Source organism: Protopterus annectens, chromosome 3.part1 (assembly GCF_019279795.1).
Source record: "Protopterus annectens isolate FY-2018-M chromosome 3.part1, PAN1.0, whole genome shotgun sequence".
NCBI classification, from domain to species: Eukaryota; Metazoa; Chordata; order Ceratodontiformes; family Protopteridae; genus Protopterus; species Protopterus annectens.
In genome coordinates, this window is record NC_056732.1 from 1,564,761,026 (window position 1) to 1,564,784,225 (window position 23,200).

The 23,200-nt window shown below is 38.2% G+C and overlaps 1 protein-coding gene across 1 annotated transcript in view; it reads right to left on the reverse strand.

The window, feature by feature from the left end:
• Positions 1–23,200, reverse strand: part of LOC122797804 (SCO-spondin-like) — a 4,708,783-nt gene that overhangs the window by 4,674,197 nt on the left and 11,386 nt on the right. The window contains exon 2 of the mRNA XM_044066325.1: positions 6,878–7,087. Coding sequence (XP_043922260.1) covers positions 6,878–7,087 — 210 coding nt within the window. The remainder of the gene's footprint in view (positions 1–6,877; positions 7,088–23,200) is intronic.

Genomic DNA, 23,200 nt, shown 5'->3' on the forward strand with positions numbered 1-23,200 from the left:
ATATTTGTACTTACCTTTAACTAGACATAAAAGAAACCACATAGAAAAAGTGCCATGGATGTGGCTCAGTAAAACTTTATTTCTCCTTTGTAAACTGGTGGTGTGACTGTTTCAGCAGAATGATTGTGCAGATGCACTGTGCCTACTTATGCCCTGCAAGAAAAAAAAGGATACTGGGTTTCCTTCAGAAGGGGACCTATGGAGAATCAAAAAGAAGGAGCTCAGACAGGCACAGCTTTCATACCCTACTTACAGTAAAGGAGGTAGCCAAAGAGACTGCAAGTTCTCAAAAACAGAAAAAAAAAGAAATAGTGGAATAAAAAATGAGACCTGTGTCTGGGATTCAGGGAAAGACTTTGATAGCAGTGTTAGAAGCACATGAAAGCATAGTTTCCAATTCACCTGTATGCACCACTAATGATCAAATATCTTTGATGGAAGGAGAGAGACCTTGGAAAATTGTCCAGTTTGAAATTACAAAAAAAAAAAATCTGAAAGATTTCAGTGTATTCAATGGCCTGAAAGTAAAATAGCTAATTGGGTGTTAATTAAAAGAGTAAGGAAGGCAATGAAAGACAAGAAAAATACCATTTGTCATTTATCAAATCAGAAGAAATGTTAATAAATACATTTCTAGAGAAGAGACAGAAGGTTTATTTGTAAATCAGAAAGACACTTCCCGAAGATCATCTGCTTTCTTAAAGCATCTCATCTGGATATGTTTATCTGAAACAGATGCATACAACTTTAAGTTAGGATTGCCCTCAGCATTTCTGACTTGGAAAAGATAATTTACAGAGATCCTCCCAACATAAAAATTTAGAAGTATCAAATTAAAAGCAATGGCAATCTGCTAACTACTTTTTTCTGTTTGTTGGGACAAAAGAGAGGACTCTTAAGATGTCTGTACACTGATCAACAGCTTAACTTCAACTCTTCTAGACTGAAAACAGAAACTGAGAAAAGGAGTGCCATTTAGACTGTTTCTTGGCTAAAATTTAGTTACTCACTTGTAATTATGCTACCTGGATACCAGCAAAGTAGAAATTTGGAAAATGTGAAAGACAATCAACCAGAAAAGGTGAAGAGAAAACACTGTCTGAGAAGGATTCTGCAGCTCCCCAGCAAAAAGTAGTTCAAGCTTCAGCTTTGGTTATAGAGATGGCTTCCAGTAATTTAGGGGAAAAAATAAATCAAATGTACTCAGTAGTAATTAAAATAAATGAAACATTGAAGAAATATGTAAAATCAAATACCAAAAGGCTGGAAAAATAGAAGACAATTTATCTAATAAAACTGGAAACCTCAGAGGCTGAAGTGAAGAAAAAGCTAAGTATGAGGCTTCTCAAGAAGAGCTGTTTTAAAAAATAGTAGTTAGAAGACAGATCCCACAGGGAAAAAAAACTAAGATTTTCTGTTGTAACCAGAGAAACTGGAAGGAACAGACTGTATTAATTTTATGAAAGTGCAAATAAGTAACTGGACTGGAGTTCCATAGCAATATTTGTTAACTGAAGAGCACATCAAGTATATGCTCCAAACGAATCTCACAAGGGATAATTGGCTAGGTTTAAAATGGCTTGCAAGGGCAGTTAGCTTAGTACTAATCTATGAACCTGGCCGTAAGAAGGCAGCCGAGACCTATATTAGTAAATAAATATACAATCCTACCAGAAGAAAGATTTGTTCCTGACAAAACAGTGGGATAAAGACATAGTATTAAAAAGTGGAGACAGCAGAATGTTTGTAGAAAATTGTTATTCACTGTACACAAGGCAGAAGTGTAGAAAATTTATCCCAGCAATCACAGGATCATAGGATAATTGGAGATTACTAGGCTATCGACCCAGAAATAATTTTAAGGCTAGCCATTTCATCCTAATGTAATACCATAGAAATGCTAGTCAGTACCCAAGGTTGCATTTAGTGATGACTGCCCATGTCCAGGAGGGTTGTGGGTGCTATCCCCGGTAAGAATTTACAGTGCCCCATCTACTCATCCTGGTTCCTCTAACAGTGTCATAGAGGTACTCTGTTTCACATGACTTGGTAGCCTGTTCCAAAGATCTGCAGTTGCTGGGAGATAAATCAGGGAATGCCAAAAGGCAGGTTTGAGTTTCAAGCTGCTGTATCCAGCAGTTTTCAAAGTATTTTTTTCCTGGATGACCAAAATCATTTTTTGATACAGAGCAAGCTAAGAAGGAAATAAAAAAAGTTCATCCAACAAAGGTGAGTCAGTAAGCAGAAGGAGGCTTTTCTTTTCTTTTGACAGTGAAACATTTTCCAGTGTTCAAAAGGAAAATGCTTTAGAGATAGATAAAAGCACAAGAGTTGACTAGAAGAATCATGAGTACTTTAGACTTGAGCCACTGTTTCATGTTTGGAGATGAAGATGAACAGGAAGAAGATCAGCAACAGTGAAATTGGTGACTAAATGGGAGACTATGGGAGAAATATGAATTTGCAAAAAGACTGGACTTTTGTTGATCTTTTTAAATTTGTAGGTGGATTTGTGGGTGGACTATAAAGCATACACCCTACATTATGTCATTAATGTTTAGAAAGACACTGAAAGGAGGGAAAAGTAACTATAATTAAAACAATTTTTTGCTGTTATTAGTATTTGTATAAAACATTTCATGATTTAACCTGCATGTAATATATAGTAAAGCAGTTTTCTGTAGTGGGTAGTCAGGGGTATTTTAAATGTGGGGAATCTTTTCAGTGACTGTTGTATGATTTAAAATATTAAAGTAAACAAATACTTTTTAGTTGTGAGTAATATAAGCTTTACAGTATAACAATAGAAGAAAGGCTGAACAAAGCATGTTTAATGTTACTATACTACGATCTTGGGCTTCTGGGGTGGGGTTGAGGTGTAAAAGTACACTGCTTATATTATATGTAGAATTAAGATATTTTCTCTTATTTTTACAAGGGCAAATGTCTAGATTGATGCATTTGGCTCAAGGTATAAGAAAGTGTTTTTGTAAGCAAGTAGGCTTTAGAAATAAGACAAAAAGATGAAATCCATGAAAAAAATGCTGTTTTTTACAAATGCAAAGATATTATTAGCTTGCTTTTTCCCATTAGTAAGTGTTCAATGGGAGTCAAAATGTCTGCAGCTGAAGGCAACTGTACATTCTCTTCTGAATGAAATTTAGAAAGACTCATTACTGAGTATTTTTCCATAGAGATGAGCTGTCTGCAGGTGTAAGCAATTAATCTTGAGTGTTCTGAGCATTCTTTGTTGAGGGAAATACAAAATTTACAGGTACAACTGCAAGCAGTTCATTGAAAAATAAAGTTTGAAATTAGGGGAAATTAATAAGAGACAGCAACCTCCATAGCCGCCTTAATACTTTAATGAGTTTAATAGAGCAGTCTACAATTTAGTTTCATTTAAAGCTAGTGTGTGCACTTTTTCTTAGGTTTAAAAGTCTACATGTAAATAGTCTACCTGTGACAAAATGTACCAAATGAATCTTGTTGTGATTACTGCCTCATGATAGTCATTTTTCATTGTACACATTTAACTGTATCTGATCTCTAACCTCAGAAGTCAGATACAGATAAATGTTTACTACTTAACTGGAGGCCGTGGCTTAAGAATAGGGGAGTCAAATGAGTGTGGAAGTAGAAAGATACATTAATTATTTGTATGCAATCAAAATAGAAATGGCAGAAGACTGCTTTAATTTGAAAGACAATATATGCAGGACTGGGTCTGCTTCTAAATCTTGAAAGCTCATAATCTTGAAATTCAAAATACTGAAGCCAAAATCCTGAAATTTCAAAATACTGAAAACAAAATACTGAATTTCATAATACTGAAAAAACTACAGGATAGTAACACTTACTATATGCTACCAGAACTACATAGAGAAACAAATAAAAGACAAAGCATATTAGTTTACTCAAACTATTACCGGGGGCAAGCCCCCCTGCACCCCCCCATGTGGGTGGCTGCACTCCCCTACCCCCTGTTACTTAAAAATATCAACTCCAAGATTGCACTTTACTACACAAAGATGAGTTATGTTGTTGTATAGCAAATTAAAAGGGAATATGACTAAGGTTACAACAGGCTCTCATGAAGCACATAATGGTATGTTTGCCATTTTCGTCTGTGGAGTGCAATCTTGGATTTGATATATTTAAGTAGCAAGGGGGTGTGGGGGTGGATGGGGGCTTGCCCCCCTGCTAATAGTTGGAGACGAGTAATATGTTTTCTTATTTGTAAGTGTTGGTATACTCTGTTTTTTTCAATATTGTGAAATTCAGTATTTTGAGTTTTCAGTATTTTGAATTTCAAGATAATGAGCTTTCAAGATTTAGAAGCAGACCCGCAGGATAAAACTGCATTCCTAATAATGGAATAAATAAAGGAAAATACTGATTCCAGATAAGTAAGGCAACAGACCTCTTTCCACGATCCTAATCATATTACAATAACATTTAGCACTGGGGATATTTTCTATATATAGAAGGTTAGTAAGATGACGCATATGTCATCTTGACATATATTTTTAAAACAATTTGTAGCAAAAGTGGGGAATTGGAGAGAAAGAATGTATATGATGGTGAACAGATACACCACATAGGTTTAGAAAGCTTCTCACTATCTTTGCATGCATAAATGAGAAAAGAATATGCAACTAAACTATTCTGTAGTGTGGAAAATGTATATAATAAAATCTTCGGGAATAATATCAGAAAATGCTTTCTGTTATAAAAATGCTACCGTAAGAAAAAGACTGGTAGGGTTGAAATTAAATGAGACTGTACTAGGAAATGCAAATCCTGACTTTTAAAAGGAATCCATGAGAAATTTGATGATAAAAACATTAAAGTTTAGGGAAAATGTTTGATTTTAATGAAGTAGAAAGAAAGAAGCAGGACAGGGAATGATCCCACATACTGTTATGTAAGAATTTCCATTACAATATTTATTTTCAGATCATCAACTAAATATTAGTTTACAAAGTTAATGACTAACAGTGTAAAGCCTTAGGCACAACACTTTCTTCATAGTGTAGTGGCAACCTTTAGGTAGCTGTTAGCCAGGCGGTGGTTGGTAACTGCTTACAAAGATATTGCATTGTATAATGTCAACTTTCAATTTTCCTGATTGATATCAAGACTGAATACTAGTTTCTGTTTTATTGAGTTATTGAGCAGCCTATGAGTTTCTGTATTGAGATAAACTATTTTCAGTATAGCAATCAACAGCTGTTATTTAGGAATGAAAATCTATGTTATAGTAGCTTGCATGTTGCCCTGAAAAGATGTTTTATATTTTTATATCTGCATATAACAGTTTTCAACAAAAGATAACATAGGTCTTGTATTGGACCCTGCATATTTTGTTAGGAGAGATTTATGTTCACTTTCAGTTTTAAAGGAAAACTATGATAGGAGAAAGATTGCTTGGATAATTAATTGTTGTAAGTATGCAGTCTTATCAGACTTTGTTAAATCTTAATAATGCCATATCTGTCTTTGTTCTCAAGATTTTGTATTTCCTCAGCATAATAATTGATTTTGTGAAGACAGAAATGTGATTTTTAGTGTTTCTTCGATTCTGATATCATCATATGCAGCGGAGGCCTTAATTTTTGTTATCGTTTTGCCATTATTTGAAGCATTCTAGGTAATGAGTTTGAGTTGCTGCATGGAATGTTTTGATCTCACAAGAAAGACATTGCATGGCTTGTGGGATTTTAACTAAGACTCATACTACTGCCCTATTAACAAACTCCTTTTTGGTGGGGCAAGGATTTGCATTGTTATTCTAGGTTGTGTGATGTTTGAGTTACCTTATTTAAATTATGGGGTGTCGGCAGTACAAGCAGGCTTGCCTGAAGAAACATATCATATTAGTGTAATAGTCTTGATTTTGATAAAAGTGATGATCTGATTAGTTTATTCTAATGAACTAAGATTCAGTAGTTTGCCAGTATTTTATAAAGTACCCATTCCATAATGGTTGGAGGAATGATTACTAGAAATATTGAAGGATGAAAGTGAATTAAAGAAATCTAAACATAAACAATGTGTTTAGACTTCCAAAGCCTAGAAACTTAAAACTGAAAACCCTGGGTGATTCTGGCAATATCTAGTGCTACAGGTGAGAGGGTTAATCCCTTGACCTGTCTAGGGAGAAATTGTTTATAATCACGGATATATGATTATATAAAACCTGCCAGCACCAGGAAACATTTATATCACTATAACTTTTTAAAGGACAGTGGCATAGCACATGCAGTACCATGCCTAACATGACTATAGATATTCTAAAATACTAATGTTTTCATATTTGTTGACCCAGCGACTACCGGTAAATGGGTCATCCACCACATTCTAGTTTCAGAGGCTCCATTACAAGATGAAAAAAGAGAGAATGATTATGAAATCATGGAGATGTCACATCAGAACTGAATTTTTCTTTCTACTGTTGAATTAAACTGATTTCTTACATTGTACTATTTCATAGATTAAGGCATTGAATATTTTTTGTTTGGGATTATTGTATTAATGACATTACTCTAAATATCATGCAGCAAGAAGCTAATTTATTTTTTTGTCGATGTTTGGCGAGGCCATATTTAACAATAGATCCATAATGGCTTTTTTTGTACTTTTTTCTGTCAGCTGATGTAATAAGTAGCTATTTACTGAACATTGTTGATGCTTAATGTTATTTAGTGTTTTTGTAAATTGTACTTCATGTACTGCCAATTCATAAACACTACAGTATGTCTCGGATTTTTATTTACATGTGGGCATATTGGGTGTTTCATTCTTTTTTTTTTTTTTTCTAGCTGGACTAGATCAACTACATAATAAAATGTATTTAGAAAGAGAATTTACTTACTTGTATATGAAGCACATGGCACTAGGCTCATTTTTTGAATAATGATTAACAATCTCGGCATCACTTCCATACACCTGGTGCATCTTTTCTCTGTCAAGTTGCCAGCCTTCTAAGTTGTACTGGTAGATACTAATACATGGCACCTTTCCTTCTTGTCGTGGTGTAACAATTTCTTCTTCAGTCACCTGGACAGTCCTTTCACACCAGTGCCTTTATAGATGACAGGAAAAAGAACATTACTAATGTATGTAATGTTTTGCTGATAACATCATTATGTAAAGTATACAAAATATAAAAATAATTTATTAAGGATCACCAGTAAGTACAGAGAATGTAATTACTGAGCAATACAATAACATAGAGGTTAGAATGCTTGCTTCACAGCTCTTATGTTCAAAGCTGATGTGTCTCTGTTGAAATTCTATGCTGTCTGCATGTTTGTACAGATTTTGTTTTTGGAACTCTTGATTTTCTCCTGTCTTTCTGAACTATCTGCAGTGTATCTATATCTGTATCTATAATTATAGGTATATTTATATGTATAGCTATATTTATATATATATATATATATTTATCTTTCAACACACAAGAATATATCAAAATATCAAAATGCACAGATGGCTAGAATTGTATAACAATTTTAAATTCGCTTAGTTGACTTTTGATCATAGGAAATTCCATAATAAATGATTTTTTGCCATAGATAAAGCCTAAGTATATTACTAACCTAAAAGGGCACTCTGCCCATTTAATGCTTCCATTGCTACAGGAACAGAAGTACTCCATTAGACATGGAATCTCCTTGTACAGTATGTATCTATGTAAAGGTTGGAAAAAGTTGTCACCAGATTTTTACATATTTTACCACAAAACTTCCTTCCAAATTGTACTTGAAAGCATCTGTACTGTTTATTAGGTTCATAGGTTTGACTGTTAAGTTTATGCTCTACTTGCCTTCACGATGCATGACTGCTATAATCCCTAAGTAAAATTTTCTAAGTGCCTTGATTACACATCAAGGTTATTTTTTAAGGAAATTAGTGACTGTCTCCTTCTGTCTGCAACGGTAATCTTGTTCCATAATCTTGGAAGGCACTTTGTAATGTATCTGTACCTTTTTGTTCTATTACTGATGTTTCTTTTTGTGTTATGTTCATTGAACTGATATTAGTTTCCTCAGTGTTGCAATCTGGAATAGTTTGCAAAAAATCAATAAAACTCATACTAAAATATAAACAAAATAATCATGACAACCTATTGCTATATTATTATGTAGCTATTTGACTCCAGCCTCCACGGTATTCCCTTTCAATCGTAAATGTCTTCTCCTCTATTCATCTGTCAGTCTAATTAATTCTCCTCCCTATGCTTCCCTCCAATGCTTTTTTTTTAATTTAATTGTCTCCCAATGCTCCTCTTTCTGTAATACTTGTCATCTGCTATATTTTCCTCTTCTTTATGCCATTTTCTAGGTCCAGTTACTTACTTCACTCTTTCCTGCATCCTGTAATACTACTTACCTTTTCATGGTTTCAAAAGTATCTGCCCATGCTACTCTAGATTACCTTCATCCTGGCATGCTTGCTGTCTACCATCTTCTTTTTCCTACATCTTTCTACTCCCTGCACTGTTTTTTCCCTTATCTATCTTGAATTTTCTCTTATTCTCATCTTACCCTGTATCTCTTTGCTCCTGTATCACTCCATCTGTGTGCTCTGCTTAGCAGTATCCAGTTATCCACCAGCTGTGTATATTTCTGTGCTGGCCTGAGTGAGTACCTGTTATACTGCATGACTCTGACTGAGCTTAACCCTGATGTAATCCTTGGCTTATTTTGATTGAATTTATATCATCAAAAATGATATTCTGTTATTCAGCTGTAAACAGTATGAGTTCTTGTTGTCATTTTTCTGGCTCTTCTCTGTATTATTTCCAAATCTATGTAGAATGTTTCTGCTTGACCTTCTACTGCAAATTGGTTCTGTACAAATGGACCTCTTGGCTGTTAGCAAGCAAACAAAATAAATAAATGCAAAACATTTTACTGCAGTATCATTATATTGCATTTATACCCATTTTAATATTTGTTTATGCATTAACAATATATAGTTATCAGAACAGTACTTAGAGATAGTTTCATAGCTAACTAAGTACTAGGCTCACTGCCCTTGTGGGCCATTATCAGCATAGCCAATTTCACTTTCAAAGGTAAGACTCAAACCCTGCACTTTCTGCCTGTCAGATAAACACCTTAACTCGTATACCAACCTCCAACCCCAAAGATGTGGACTTTTTTAGAATGTTTACTTTTTATGTGGTAAAGTTAATTAGCTTTACCATGTGACTACATCATATGTTAATTAGTTATTGTTCCCTGATTAGCATGAATCAGAAACATGACCCTAAAACTTAGTTTTATTCAATTACCTCTCCTGTTTTAGTAAGGTGGTTCTGTAATCATAAATTACATTTAATAGAGTAGATGTATTCTAGTTTAAAAAAGTGCTAATATGAGCCTTTTGGGAAGACTATAAGCTCGTGTTTCCTAGTTTTGGGTTTGGGAGTGGTAAAGAGTTTTAAGGTTAAGGAGCAGGAAGGAAGTTTTTGATCTAGGGAAGGGAGAATTAGGCTTAAGGAATAAGAGGGGAGTTTTAATGTTAGGGAGTGATTTGTGAATTTAGGTTTACGGAGGGAAGTTGAAGTTTTAGGTTTAGGAAATGATTGGGGATGTGAAGATTGGTAGAGAAGGTTGAAGGCTGCCAGCCTAGTCAAATAGAATTTGATACATAATTCTGGCATTTGTAAATATAAATGTAAAATACAGGCTTGTGTCTTAAATGTAAAGAAATGCTGTTTCAGCAATGTGGCAACATTGTCATCTGCTGTAAGGAAAACTAAGTCAAGCATTTCTTATTGGTCCTTTGAAATTAAAATTACTTTATGTCTATTCCTTTGAAGTTAGAATTTGGAGTTGATGAGTCTGGAGTAAGAATCCTGCCTATTGTTTTAAGACTAAAGTTAATGACCAGAATTTGCACGTGGAATGTCCTTTATTGCTCTAAGTGTAAAGGCAGTTTCAGTGTGGCCTGGGAACCAGGAAAGTGTAAACAAATGATGTAATGTTTTTGCAGAACCGCAGTTCAATTTAAACAGTGAGAATCAGAAATTAATAAGCATTTTTGTCTTGATAATCCAACCTCAGCACTGCCTGTTGTCTTAAGTAAGTTATCTTAAAAGTATGTTTTTTGTAGAAATAGGACTATAAAGATTAGACTAAGTGTTTTTCTGTTATGTCATAACTGTACTACAGAATTATTTTAAGTTTCTGTGTGATCTCTGAACTCTTGAAAAGCACTGTGGTGTAGTAGTATTGTCTTGGGTTTTTAGTATTTATTATTAAATATTTCTAAACCCTAACTGTGGCTGGTTTATGTAGAGAAGTTAAGCTCTAGAGTACATTGCATATTTATAGAGTTTACTGTCTAAGCCACTGATATAGCTTTAGCCCTGAGCTATACTACCAAATGTAAAATAATATTGCACAGTAATAATTGGACACCCTTTTAAGGGCCTTTGAGTAGCTAATAATTATTAGCTGGTGGTGGCAGTGATTACTACCGTATAGTCTGGGTAAAGGGGCACAGCTGGAGAATCTGTGTCAGTCTTTCCCAGGAGTGTCTGTGAAATTGTATAAATACTATCTCAAAGTGTGTGTGTGTGTGTGTGTGTGTGTGTGTGTGTGTGTGTGTGTGTGTGTGTGTGTGTGTGTGTGTGTGTGTGTGTGAACTACGTGGGCAGGGACATGAAGCACTGGTTGGACTGAGAGGGTACTAGAGGTTAGCTTGCCAGCTAGGCTGGGATCTGGACCCTATAGCTGTGCCAGTGGGGAGTCTTATTGGGGACCTGGGGAGCAAGGGAGCAACCAGCCCCAGACTGACTGTGATCTCTGTGTGCACTTAAGGGAAATTGTACTTTACTGTGTGTATTTGTTATCCTTTCCTCTTATGTGAGACTCTCTGGTGTTAGTGGTGAGGATTGAGGCTCCTTGATTGCTGGGCCAGGACACAGGCATCACAGGGGATTTTAGGGAGGGGGGAGTAGAGTTTTAGATTTAAGGAGTGATCAGGGACTTTAGGGTTTGGGAAGGTGAAGGTAATTGAGTTTTATGGTAAGGATGTGAGGATTTAGGTTAGGAACCAGTGGGAGTTTTATGGTTAGAACTTAGGGTCTGATATTATACGATTTTATATGGTCAGGTGTTGAGAGGCCTATGTAGAAATGGCAGCTCAGGGTATTGGGGTTAGAGCACATGCTTTTTTCAAGCAAGTGGTAGCAAGAAAGTGTGGAACAACCTCCTTTTCCCTTTCTTTTATTGTGAAGTTTGAATGTTCAGAGTGACTACAAACAAAAATATTTTGCTGTTGTTTAGATCCAGCATGAATAAAGAGAAAGCCCCCCCAGCATGTGCTGTACAGTACATAATTCTGCTTATGTATGTGGAGGATTAGTCTATACTGATAGTGTCTTTTTCCCCCATTATTTAAACAATTGCTACTATTAGCCAATATATTCATTTCAGGGTACATCACTAGCTGATTAGGTACCAACCTAGAGCTGTGTTTCTGTGCACCTACTGTTCATTTTATTAAATAAACATTTCTGTTGGCTTGCGTAAACCACAGGCAACATAACATTTTCAATACAGTGTAGGATTATTGCCTTAATATGTATTGGCCAGCTGTCTCATACTTTTTAACTGTGTTGACCACTCATGTTTGACAATTACTGCATTTATGTGCAAATGAACATGTGGTACTGACAAAAATGCTTGTTAAAATGTTAGAAATATGTTTCACCAGTTAACGTGTGATATTATAGCAATAACCCACGCCTGGGTGTGGGTAATGTTGGATTTACCCACAGTTGGTGTGGTTTGATCACGAGGGCGAAGCCCAAGTGGCCAAACAAAGCCAACCGTGGGTAAATCCAGCATTACCCACACCCAGAAGTGGGTTATTGCTATTATACAATGACATTATTTAAGAAAAAAATAATTACTTTTCTTAAACAATGGCATTATATAATGCCTCCTTGCTGCCCTTCCACAGCTGTCTGGTATTCTGCGGCAGTTCTTATGTACTGGACATGCGTATACTTACACAGTACATCAGAGCTGTGGGCAAAAGCAACGGATAAAGCAAGATCTCCATTGCTTTTTACAACCTGTCTCGCTATGTTAAACAAATTTAACATATCGAGACAGCTTTTAAAAAAAGCAACAGAGAATCTCTGTTGCTTTTTTTAAAGCTGTCTCGCTAGGTTAAACCCATTTAACATAGCGAGACAGTTTTGAAAAAAGCAACGGAGAAAGCAAGATCTCCGTTGCTTTTTAAAGTGTCTTGCTATGTTAAATGGGTTTAACATAGCGAGGCAGCTTTAAAAAAAGCAACGGAGATGCTCCGTTGCTTTTTTTAAAAGCTGTCTCGCTATGTTAAACTCGTTTAACATAGCGAGACAGGTTGTAAAAAGCAACGAAGATCTTGCATTCTCCATTGCTGTAAAAAAAAAAGAGTTATACTAATGGAAAAAGTCCAGGCGACCGGATCTTTTTCCATTGCTATAACTCTGATTTACAACGTGCATGCTGACCAGTCAGCGTGCACGTTTTGGAATATTAATGGGGGGGGTCATTGTATAATCTGAATTTATGCATTTACATGTCAATTCTGCATGGATGAAGTTCTGTTCTTTCAAAGTGAATAAGGCCAATAAAATGAAGTAGAAAAAGGGATGATCATGTAACCCCCACTACTAGCTCTTAAACAAAGATGAAAGATGGTCACATTTGCATAACTGTATTAATTGAAGCTGTTTGGTTGTATTACCTTTCCTTGAGTTTGCAACAACTGTTTTTTTTCCAAATGTCCTGTGCATTTGAGTTTGAAGGGATAACATTTTTACACACATTTAGTGGAATATGTCCTTCATTAATCGTTGTTGCAGTATTCATTATATATGAGAAGTATCCCACCAAGGATACTGTATGCTCAGTCTGCATATTTAAACTAAGTGCCTTGTGTTGTATATCTGACATATACCCCAAGCATGAGATTGTAAAATGGTACATAAGGGATGACTATGAATGAAAATCCCCAGTACTTTCTTGCTGCCATCCCTAACAGTAAGACTTTACTTTCAGTTTGGTCTGTCAGCTATATGGTCTGTACCAGTTTCCATTGAATGTGGGCAGATAAGTTTCTGTGTTGGGGAAAACTTCTTTTCATTTTTTTTTTTAAATAATTGTACTTTTCATGTCAACTAGGAGGGGGTAAATGTGACTGTGGGAGGCAGGTACCTTATCATAAGTAGTCACAGTAAATATCTGTTCTGCTTAAGAACCAGGTATAACCATAAATATTGCTCCATTTGTCAATATTTTGTGCCTAAAACATTAAAGTGCTACATATGTTCCATCAAATTATATCATGAAAGCAGACTTAAGCAGCATGTGTGTATAGGATGACCTCCAAATCTTCCTAATTGGACATCTGTCTGGACCTAAAAAAATAGCTCAGAAAGTCAGAGCCCAGGGCAGACCTAGATGTTTCTGCTGTGGAGGTTGGTGAACTCTTACACCACCCAATGTTTTCTGCTGCTTCCACTGTCACAGCCTCATTAGAGGTTTATTTACAAATATTTTCTGAATGGCCCTAGACTTAAATATATGTTTTTTACCCATTAATTTATTGTGCTTATATAATTCATTAGTTTCAACGCATCTATATAACTGAGATACCTGTGAGCATATTCTCTCTTTAACTTTACAGTCAGTTTTCCCTATACAGAAGCAAGTGTATTCTACACAATTCACAAGATAAACCACATGGGGCAATCTAATAAATAATATGGAGCTGGTTGAATTCAAATGGATAAAATAAGCCAGTTCAACACCAGGGTTGAACACAATGAACAATCATAAACCAATCTTGAAGTTAAAACAATGTGTATTATAAGTGTTTTAATATGATTTTTTATTTTTTAATTTTAATTCAGGCTTTGTAACTTTAAAATCTATGAATTATACCATGTGATATCTTATGTATTTTAATTGGCTGACTGATGTAATTTAAATGACTATGTATGGTTCAGTGTTTTAGAAGGTTAACTTGGTGCTGCGGTGGTGGTGCTGCGGTAGCATTGTCGCCTCACAGTTAGACGTTGCCCGTTCAATTCTCAGTTAGAGTGTCTTCTGTGTGTCGACATGCGTGAATGGGTGTTCCTTCGTTGAAGGTTGTGCGTTAGGCCTGGCAAGCCAGCACGTAAAAATCTAATGCCAATCATTAGTGGACCAGAGTTCCGCTGTGGCGACCCCTAACCGGGAAAAGCCGAAAGACACAAAAGAAAGAGTTTTTTAACTTGAAAGCTTTACTTAATAAACTAATATTACGACAGCTGAAATTCTCTTTTTTGTGTTTATCGTTTTTGTATTTTATTGAATTCCCTTCAAGTGTTTTGAGGAAGCTGATTGTTATTTTACTTGTACTGTTTGGCAAACAACATAATCAACACCAAAAGAAAAAAAAATCTGCCATAAAGAAGTTCCATGAAAATGAAAGCCAGATTTCAAAGGGCCAAATTTTCCTTTTCACACAAATCTACCAGCTTGTGACTATTTCCGTACATTCTTTCCCCTCCCTTCCACCTTGGCCTGACTCCTCTTTCCCTGTTAAACAGGTTTTCACATTCTTTCCTCGTATTGAAACTGATAACTTCTGACCAGTGGGTAATCAATATCATACAGGAAGTTTCCAAACTAACTTGGCTATTTATTCTTTCTAGGTTGCTGTTTCAAAACTATGTCCATGATGGCATTTCTTCTCCAGGATGAGATGCAGTTTCTGATAGATTCCATCTAGTCTTTCCTTCCTCTAGGCTTGACTTCAGCAAGAGTCATATTGAGAGTATATGGCTTCATCCATGCAAATAGTACTTTTTGTCAGACAGTACATGAAGAGGATTCGGTGGTACCTAAAGTCTATTTGAATTTAGCACTGCCACCCCTGAACTTCCTAATTCCTCTCTTTCCCTTGATTAAGAAGGAATTTCTGTTGTGGATCAGCCAGATATCACTCAGTCCAGGAGTGCCTTTTCTGATTCCCTTCCCTTGCTAGGAAGTTACCACAGATTCTTCACATCTGGCGTGTGATACATGTTCAATGAATGTAAAAGTCCAGGGAAAGGACAGAACAGAAAAAAAACACATAAACATCAAATAAATGAAAGCCCTGATCCTGGCAGTGCAAGTTGTCTAGTTTAAAAAATATTGCAGTATACTTTGCATGCAAATTATCATATAATGGTATGCAAGTTTGTGTCAACATGCAAATTCGAACTAGATTGCATGCAAATGATGTGCTCAAACATGACAGCATGGTTCAGAAATATATAGAATTTGTGTGATGAGCTGCAGCTATGATGACACTCATTTGCCAGGGCAGTAAGTGATACCATGGATATCACCTACTCTGGGGAGCAGTGGCAGCATAAATACAGTGCTCTGAGGAGGCACCAACTAGAACTTCTCCATCCATGGGAAGGTTATGGAGAACAGACTCCATAATGGATGGCCTGAAAGCATAGGTTTAGGTAATTTCTGCTGCCATGAGAATGCTGGGCTTATTAATGTGTTCTACCATTGGAGGGTGAAATTGCTGCAAAGATTCTTGCTGATAGAGGAGGCAAGCCAGTCTCTCCAGGGGGCAAGGTAACTGGACTCGTGTTGCTGCCCTCACTGTATCTGTGCTTAACCTGCTTATCTTAGCACTGACCTACATTTTCCATTTTAATACCCCATCATTGCATAGTTCTTCAGTGCCATTGTTAATGCATTTGTATATTTGCTAATATGTGTGTTACTTTTTATGAACTTAGCTTTTTATTAACTATTGTTGCTAAGCTCCTTGAGAGTCGGGCATCCTTTTTGGTTTAACCACGGAACAGCCTTTTGGTTTCTAGGCTGTACTTTCTAGTAGCCACAAAAGCAAAAAAATAAATTTCAAGGAACCTTTGCTACCACAGCAGGCTGATATTTTGCCTCCACAGGTGGGTGACTATACTGTGGCCAAAGCTAGTTCCTCAGACCAGTCATCTTATCCATTTGGTCCAGCTGGTGTAGTCCATACAGCCATGATGGACTAAGGATTAGACACTTCCACTGTGGCTGTTGGTGTGCCCTTGATGGGCAGGAAAGATGCAGTCTTGTTGGTCATATGAGAAGGGGCAGGGAATTCCTCTCTTTTCAACCAGAAAGCTGTGTCCATCCCTGGAGAAGTGATTGCTGGCAATTCTGGATCTGTTTCTTCAGGAATTCCTATCAATAAAAAATAAAAAAATAAATCTATGCATTCTAAATTAGTGTCACTAGACAGGAGTAATTTACTGGACTTATCAGGGTTTAGTGCAGGATCTTGACTTCTTATATACCTGGTTCTGTAAAAAAATAGATTCTTTTTTTCTTGAGCAGATTTAAGAGTTGGAGGAAGCTGGACATGCTATGTATCCAGATAACAAGATGACGGGCTGTGCAGCAAACCACTTGGCTTGAGATCCACAGTCTACTACTCAGGTGGAGGACAGACTAGAAATGGTGTGGAAATTGAGCTGAGGGGAGAGGCTTCAGAAGACAGCAAGGAATGTCATCAGAATTAGTGACAGACGTGTGCAGAGCTGAATCATGGTCAAATGGAGCCTCTGGTAGAGTAATGCAACAGCCCTGCACCCACACACACATGCAGCCATTCCAGTGCACGATGGCTGTCTCTCACCCAGTTACCAGAAAAAACTGTTCAAACCTATCAGTGTGCACACTGTTTTTTTTTTGTTTATTTTTACAATGATCACATGATTTTTATTTTGGATTTTACAGCAAAAACACCAATAGACATTTGCTAAATAAAACAGAACACTCACATCAAAAACAGACAGCTTGAGCAACACTAAACATCTGTTCCCTGAAACTCACATTTATTGAAAAAATCATCTGGCGACCCATTAAACCACAAGAGATGACCTAGGATTATTAATCAAATATAGAGTGAAACACTGTCAGCAGTTAAGTGAAGGTGCAGGAATTTAAAATGCAAATGTGCAATGCATTTTTTAACAGCCTAGGATAGCCCACTGGATGCAAGCATCCCTTTTCAGGGGTAGCCCAGGAGTACTGTTTGGTGAAGTGACTTTGTCTGAGTCACACAGCTGACAAAAGAAGGCTGAAAGAATCCAACCGAGCACCACAGGAAGCAACTTATAGCCTTACTCCTCTGCATTAGGTACCAGCCAAACTGTTGTAGCCCAACACAATGAATTTCACACCCACATGCCTGCAAAATATAAGCAGTATTAAAAATATATTCATAATTAAAACTAACATTAAATTCAGAGACTTCATGCTGTCCAAATTATTCACAGCTAATTAAAAACACACGTAACTATCTTCAAAATAAGGAACCCAAGGATCATAACCAAAGAACATAGCTCATATGATGACGCTCCTGTTTACAACTGATTCCTTCCTTTATAGTATAACAGCACTAGGATGAATAAACCAAGTATTACACATTCACATGATATATGCTTCAGATCAAGCTAATGAATAAATTCATACATAGCAGCTCAGAAATGGATCTTGCTGGCCAAGTTTTATTTTACTGACTCTGTGTTAATATATTATCAGGTACTGAATGCAACAATATTTTATATTCAGATTATAGACTAGCCCTACTATACCTTATTTACTATCATGTGTCTCAAGCTCTTAGAAGAACAAATCTGGCAAAGTCATGAATAATGGGGGTGTGTGCAAAGGCCCCGAATCGGAGACCATTTGTAAATATTGCTCTTATTGACTAACACTGAAAAAGTTTTCTATTAGTGTGCATTTTCTGAAACTCCGTTGTCTGTCACTGATGTTCATCGTGTTTCACTGTTGCAGTCATGACTGTAGGGTTCTCCCATGCTGGCAGGCAGTCCTCGGTCGGCCAGAATCCCAAAGTCTGGGTCCGGCGTCGGCTGTTCAACCATGCTCCCTGACGTCAGAGCGCCAGGAGTACAAAGCTGACAGCCGACACCATCTTCTCCAGTCTTTCTTGCCCTGCGGTGATAGCAGTTCGGTCGGCTCACTCCTGACGAATTTTTCTGATAAACTTCAGTCCGAAGACTTTCTTCCCCACTCACAGCTAAGTACCCCATTGGGGAAACTTTTTCTTGCTCCAGTCCGATGTCAGAAAAAGTTAATAATTGTATTTCATGTGGGAAGCAAATACCTCATAAGGATTTTCATTCTTACTGTATTCCTTGCTTAGGCCCTGACCACGACGTAGCTAGTTGTCAGTTTTGTGCTAGATTCAATCAACGTACAATTAAACGAAGGTATGATTTTGCTTTTCATTACTTCGGTAGGCGCTTTAACTACAAAATGTCGTCAGATACGGTTCCGGCTACCGGAGTTCACAAACGTCGCAAGGATAAAGACAGGCCTCCGAGGTCCAAATCTGATGATAGCGCACAGGCGGAGCCAGCTTCAGGTTCGGCTGTCGTCAGTGAGGCGCTTTTGCAGCCCCTGTCGTTGGCCATTTCAGAACCGATGGCTGAAACGGACTCTCATGAGGAGCCAACCAGGCCTTTAAATATTTCTATTGCAGGACCTTCGGACAATGCTCCTTCGGATGGGTCTGGAGCCGCTGTGCAGGTACCGGCTTCCGAAGGGGTATTCAGGCCTACTCAGCTTCTAATAAAGGCAAAGCCAAAGACAAAGGCAAAGACTCCTTCTAAATCAAAGACTGCAACACAGGCCTCTTCTGAACCGGCTCCCAAGTCACAGAAACAGTTACTCAAGATGGCGGAGGATTTACTTACTATGATTAGGGGTTCACATCCCCCTCCAGATAAAAGGCCAAGGCAGGATGTTTATTATGATTCCTCTGATCAGGCTTCTGTTTCTTCAGTTTCTTCTTCTGACCAGGAATATTTTTTCCCTCCTTATGAGGATTCTGATGCTGAGGAATCCATTCCTTCAGCTTCTCCCCCTGAGGATTTCTCTTTTGGGGAAACTTTGCATGAAATGAGGGAACATTTCCACTGGGAAGGACAGGAGTATTCGGAATCTAAGAAAAGACTAAGGGATTTTCTTCTTCTCCCCAACATAGACCCCTGGCTATTCCTCCTGTTTTGGATATTGTGGATGATGCTTTTTCGGAGGCTAACTTAACCCCTGACTCTTTTCCTCCTGCTCCTGTCAAGCCTGATAGATATTACAGGGTTCCTGATTCCCACCAGTTTTTATACAAGAACCCTTCTGCTGACCCTGAAACCATTTCTCAGGGTCCTAAGGGAGTTAAGGCCGCTTCTGCCAAAAATCCCATTCCCACTGAAAAGGATTCTAGATCTTTAGAAAGATGGGGAAAAAAAGTGTACACTTCTGCTACTTTGTCCATTAGGGCTTTAAACTGTCAGTTTCATATGCTGAAATACCAGCAATTTCTCTTGTCTGTTTTAAAATAAAAGCTTTCTTCCATTTCTGCCTGTGCAGATGATAAGGAATTACATGACTTATTGCATGCCACTGAACAAGTTAGGAAGCATGGTTTACACTGTGGATTTGATGCCTTGGAGGCTTCTTGTAGGGCTGCTGCCTCCGGCACAGTCATTAGAAGGCATGCATAGCTAAAGGAACAAAATTTGCCAGAACAAGTAAAAGCTAAATTATTGGATGCTCCTGTTCAGCATAATGTTTTGTTTGGATCAAAAGCTGAAGAGGTGATTAAAAAGATGGAGGATAAGGCGAAATCCATGCAAACAGTTAAAGATTTCTTACAAGTACAGCCACCAAGATTTAGCAAAAATTGGCCTTCTAAAAATTGGTCCTTTCCCACTTCAGACAGGCCTCAGAGGGGTAGATATAGACGCTCCAGAGGAAGGCCTCAAACACAAGCTTCTTATAGATCAAGACAGTGGACTGCTTCCACCCCTAGGGGAGGAGAGGACAGGTCACAAACTCATAGGAAACAAACTCAATGACTCCCTCTGTTAGGCTGCAGGAACTTCTTGCTTGGAAGCCCCTCTCGGAGGAAAACTCTCTCTTTTTTATCAAAATTGGACTCATATCACCCAAGACAAGTGGGTTCTGGATGTGGTTTTAAGAGGTTACAAATTCCATTTTCATACCCTGCCAAGGCCAAGCGGATGGCCAGACCTTCCAAAACATCAATGGACAGAGGCCTTAAACCAGGTGGAAGCTCTTTTGGCTATGAAAGCCATAGAACTGGTTCCACTTTCAGAGATGGGACAAGGGTTTTACTCAAGACTCTTTCTAGTCCCCAGGAAGCAAAACTCATGGAGACCCATTCTGGATCTGTCAGTCTTGAACACCTTTCTAGAGATTCCAAAATTCAAGATGCTTACTCTACAGCAGCTACTTCCAATGCTGTCCAAAGATGCATGGATGCTAACTTTGGATTTAAAGGAGGCGTATTTACACATTCCCATCAGGCAGGAACGCAGAAAATACCTCAGGTTCAAGGCCGGATCGAGGCACTTTCAATTCTCTGCGCTGCCCTTTGGATTGTCTACTGCGCCCAGGGTCTTCACCAAATGCCTGGCTCCAGTAGTAGCTTACTGCAGACTCAAGGGAATTCATATTTACCCTTATCTGGATGATTGTCTAATTCAGGCAGACAGCAAGGATGTCTTACTCCAGCATCTAGAATTTGTACAGAACCTCCTTAAGTTCCTGGGATTCTCTGTAAACATAAAAAAGTCAAATTTGACATCCTCACAACAGATAACTTTTCTGGGTGCTCTTCTAAACACCACAACCCAGATGGCATTTCTGACATCTGAAAAACAATTACAGCTGGCTTCAACTTTCAAAACCTTGGCAACTTTAACTCAGCTATCTGCAAGGAGATTCCTGCAGGCTTTGGGTTACATGGCCTCCTGCATCCTTCTCGTACCATATGCAAGAGTACACATGAGGAAAATACAGTGGTACCTAAAAAGTGTATGGTCTCAGCATTGCCACAGTTTAGACATTCTGATCTCCGTCCTGCCTTGCCTCCAAAAGGAATTTCTTTGGTGGGCCAGGGCATGTACTCTAAACAAAGGGAAACCCTTCTGTCTGCCTCCTGCCACTCAGATTTTAACCACGGACGCCTCGGATTATGCTTGGGGAGCCCATTTTCAGGACAACTGTCTGCAGGGCCTTTGGACAAAGGATCAGAAGCACCTGCATATCAATTTAAAGGAAATGTTAGCCGTTCAGAAAGCTCTAATGGCCTTCAGGAATCTTCTACAACCAGGACAACTACTAATACGGACAGACAACACCACAGTTATGTGGTACATAAACAAGCAAGGGGGATCTCATTCCTACCCCCTTTGCAGACTAGCCATGGATCTATGGAACACAGCTCTAGCTTGCAATCTGGACCTTCAAGCTCAGTTTCTGCCAGGGAAACTAAACTTCCTGGCAGACAGTCTGAGCAGAAACCTTTCAGATCCACACGAGTGGATGCTGGACACCAAAATATTCAGGATGATAACAGCAGTCTGGGGATGTCCTCACATAGACCTCTTTGCATCCTATCTCAATCATCAACTACAGAATTTTTGCACCAGGACTTTCCACAAAGACGCTTGGAAAGTGGATGCCCTATCATTCAGCTGGAGGAACCTCTCGGGATATGCCTTTCCGCCTCTTCCTCTTCTTCCACGCGTATTATTAAAGATAAAACAGGACAAGCCCAAGATGATAATCTTGCTGGCCCCAAATTGGCCTCGACAATTTTGGTACCCAATTCTAAAAAATCTATGTCTGGAGCCCCCTTGGGATTTACCTCAGTCTCCGAACCTTCTGTCCCAACATCAGGGTCAGGTTCTACACTCTCATGTCAGAACTCTCAGCCTGGCGGCCTGGTTAATCCAGGGCCTTTGATTTCTTCTTTCCTACCCAAGCAGGTTATGGATGTCATTTTAGAAGCCAGACGTCCTAGCACTAGAAAATCTTATGCAGGAAAATGGAAAAGATTTTGTTCCTGGATGCAGGCTCAGGATTCTGATCCTCTTCTTCCGAACATTCCTTTAATTTTACTTTACTTGACAGATCTCTTACATAAGGGTCTCTCTTTCTCTTCCATTAAGATACATGCCTCTGCTATTTCTGCTCATTATAATACAGATCCTCCAATCTTTTCCCACCAGCTCATGAGACAGTTTCTCAGAGGAGCTAAGAACTTAAGACCTCCTAGATCTCCTCACATTCCTGCTTGGGATCTCAACTATGTTTTGGAAAAACTAACTTTGCCTCCTTTTGAGTCTGCTGCCTCTTCTGACATTAAGTTTTTATCTTGGAAGACAGCTATTCTGTTAGCCCTAACCTCTGCCAGGAGAGTTTCAGAGTTACAAGCTCTTATGGCTGTGGAACCTTATATTATTTTTCATCAAGACAGGGTGTCTTTGAGGACTAATCCTACCTTCATGCCTAAGGTGGTTTCCAAAGTGGCTTTAAATCAAACTATCCACTTGCCAACTTTTTTCCCCACTCCTCAAAATAAAGAGGAAAGGATCTTACATTCCTTGGATGTACACAGACAACTACATTTTTACCTGGACAGAACCAAGGACATCATAAAATCAGAACAATTGTTTGTTTCTTATGCTTCAAGTTCCCAAGGTAAAGCCATTTCAAAACAGACCATTTCTAAATGGATTGCTCATGGAATCAGATTTTGTTATTCTCACCATGGAAAGCAAATCCCAGGGAGTATACGGACTCATTCCACCAGAGCTGCTGCCACTTCTGCGGCCTTCCTCAGGGGAGTTCCTACCAAAGACATTTTGGAAGCTGCAACTTGGAGTTCAATGCATACTTTTTCTAAGCACTACAATCTACCTCTCTAAGTCTAGGGCAGGCTTTGCCTCTGCAGTCTTGCAGGGCCTTTTAGCCACCCCTTCTTCTTTGTGACCTCCTCCCCTTCTTTCAGCTTTGGGATTCTACCTTACAGTTATGACTGCAACAGTGAAACACGATGAACATAGTACAGTTGTGTACACCTACCATAAATGTAGATGTTCGAGTGTCTTCACTGTTGCAGTCTGGGTTTCCCTCCCTTCTGTCCCCTCTTATTTTTACTTTTGTGCGGTTCCTTTTTTCACCATTCTTCTGAGGTGTATTTGCAAAGGATATGGGACCTTTCTCATTTTGGGACTCCTGACATCTGGGGCAAGAAAAACTGGAGAAGATGGCATCGGCTGTCAGCTTTGTACTCC